Source organism: Sinocyclocheilus rhinocerous, unplaced genomic scaffold (genome assembly GCF_001515625.1).
Source record: "Sinocyclocheilus rhinocerous isolate Xijiao unplaced genomic scaffold, SAMN03320098_v1.1 scaffold1341, whole genome shotgun sequence".
NCBI classification, from domain to species: Eukaryota; Metazoa; Chordata; class Actinopteri; order Cypriniformes; family Cyprinidae; genus Sinocyclocheilus; species Sinocyclocheilus rhinocerous.
Window position 1 is genome coordinate 323,873 of NW_015637670.1, and position 1,277 is coordinate 325,149.

Sequence of the window (1,277 nt, forward strand, 5' to 3'; positions counted from 1 at the left end):
AAAAAAAAAAAATATATATATATATATATATATATATATATATATATATTTAACACAAAACATCACAAATCTAAACTGAAATTTAACATTAGATTGGGAAAACAACGGACATACATAGATACAAAAAAAAAAATCGATTGGCCAGCTCAGTCACACTGACATTGATGAGTACTGAGGCAGAACAGGCTGAAAATGTAGCTAAAGCTTTTTGTCATCCGAACAACAAGAGCGCTGTGTAATGAAGGGCAAACTTAAAAACATTAGACATTAAGTTCATAAAATGATACTTTAGTTTTTGCTTTTCCTCAGCTGTTTTCAAAACTAAAAGCAAAGTTTTATGCTAATTATTTTCTGTTTTTGCCATAATTGACACAAAAACACGTAATGCTCTCTTCGTGTCGTGGCGACATCATGAGGTCTGCATGATAATGTGACGGGTGAATGACTGGAAATCATTGAGGTTGGAAGTGGGACATTTCAACTCAAATGTTCCCACATCTGACCATGTCTCAAACTCAGCACAACTGCACATGCACATTGTCTGGTCTAGACTGAAAAATAAGCACTTTTTTTTAAGCAAATTGAGCATAAGAAATAACATTTATGAGAAAGTTGTTGTCAGATTTCATTGTTGATTTCAAATATGAAATGTAATCGTAAGCTGGTGAACATCTTGGGAGAATTTGGTGTTTCCCCATTCAAAGAGATAGGAGCTGTACTTGCATGAATGAAAAGCTGCATGAGAGTCTTTCAAAGATGGCTTTTGAGTGAAATGACTTGCCTTAAAGGGACTTTGATGAAGGTCAGTTGCACCATCATGTTTACGTCACTGCGTCATAACACGTTTATGTCTCTCAACCTGCATAAGCATAAGTCCAAACAAAGCTTTTTGGTATGTGTCTTTGTTCTGACCACATGTTGCATAAATGACAGATCATAAGAAATGTAATAAAGAAAGTCTTTTACCTCTCCAGGTGAAGAGATCGCTCAGACAGTCGAACAGGCCATCAATGGAAGCTTCATGGGTCGTCTTATTGTCCAGCCCACTGGATGTGGAGAGCAGAACATGTACCGTATGACTCTACCTCTCATTGCCACTCATTATCTGGACAGCACCAATCAGTGGGACACTGTTGGCATGGAGCGCCGTAATGAAGCTGTTAACCATATCAACACAGGTCAGCAGCACACAACAGATATACAGAATCTGACTATGATTTGGAATAATATCATAAAGTACTCTCAAAGATGAAAAAATACATAGATAATAAATATAA

At 36.4% G+C, this 1,277-nt stretch overlaps 1 protein-coding gene across 2 annotated transcripts in view; it reads left to right on the forward strand.

Annotated features, from left to right (window-relative positions):
• Window positions 1-1,277, forward strand: part of LOC107749251 (complement C3-like) — a 67,332-nt gene that overhangs the window by 40,038 nt on the left and 26,017 nt on the right. For both annotated transcript variants that reach the window (XM_016564348.1, XM_016564347.1), the window contains exon 24: window positions 975-1,178. In XM_016564348.1, the coding sequence (XP_016419834.1) occupies window positions 975-1,178 (204 nt within the window). The remainder of the gene's footprint in view (window positions 1-974; window positions 1,179-1,277) is intronic.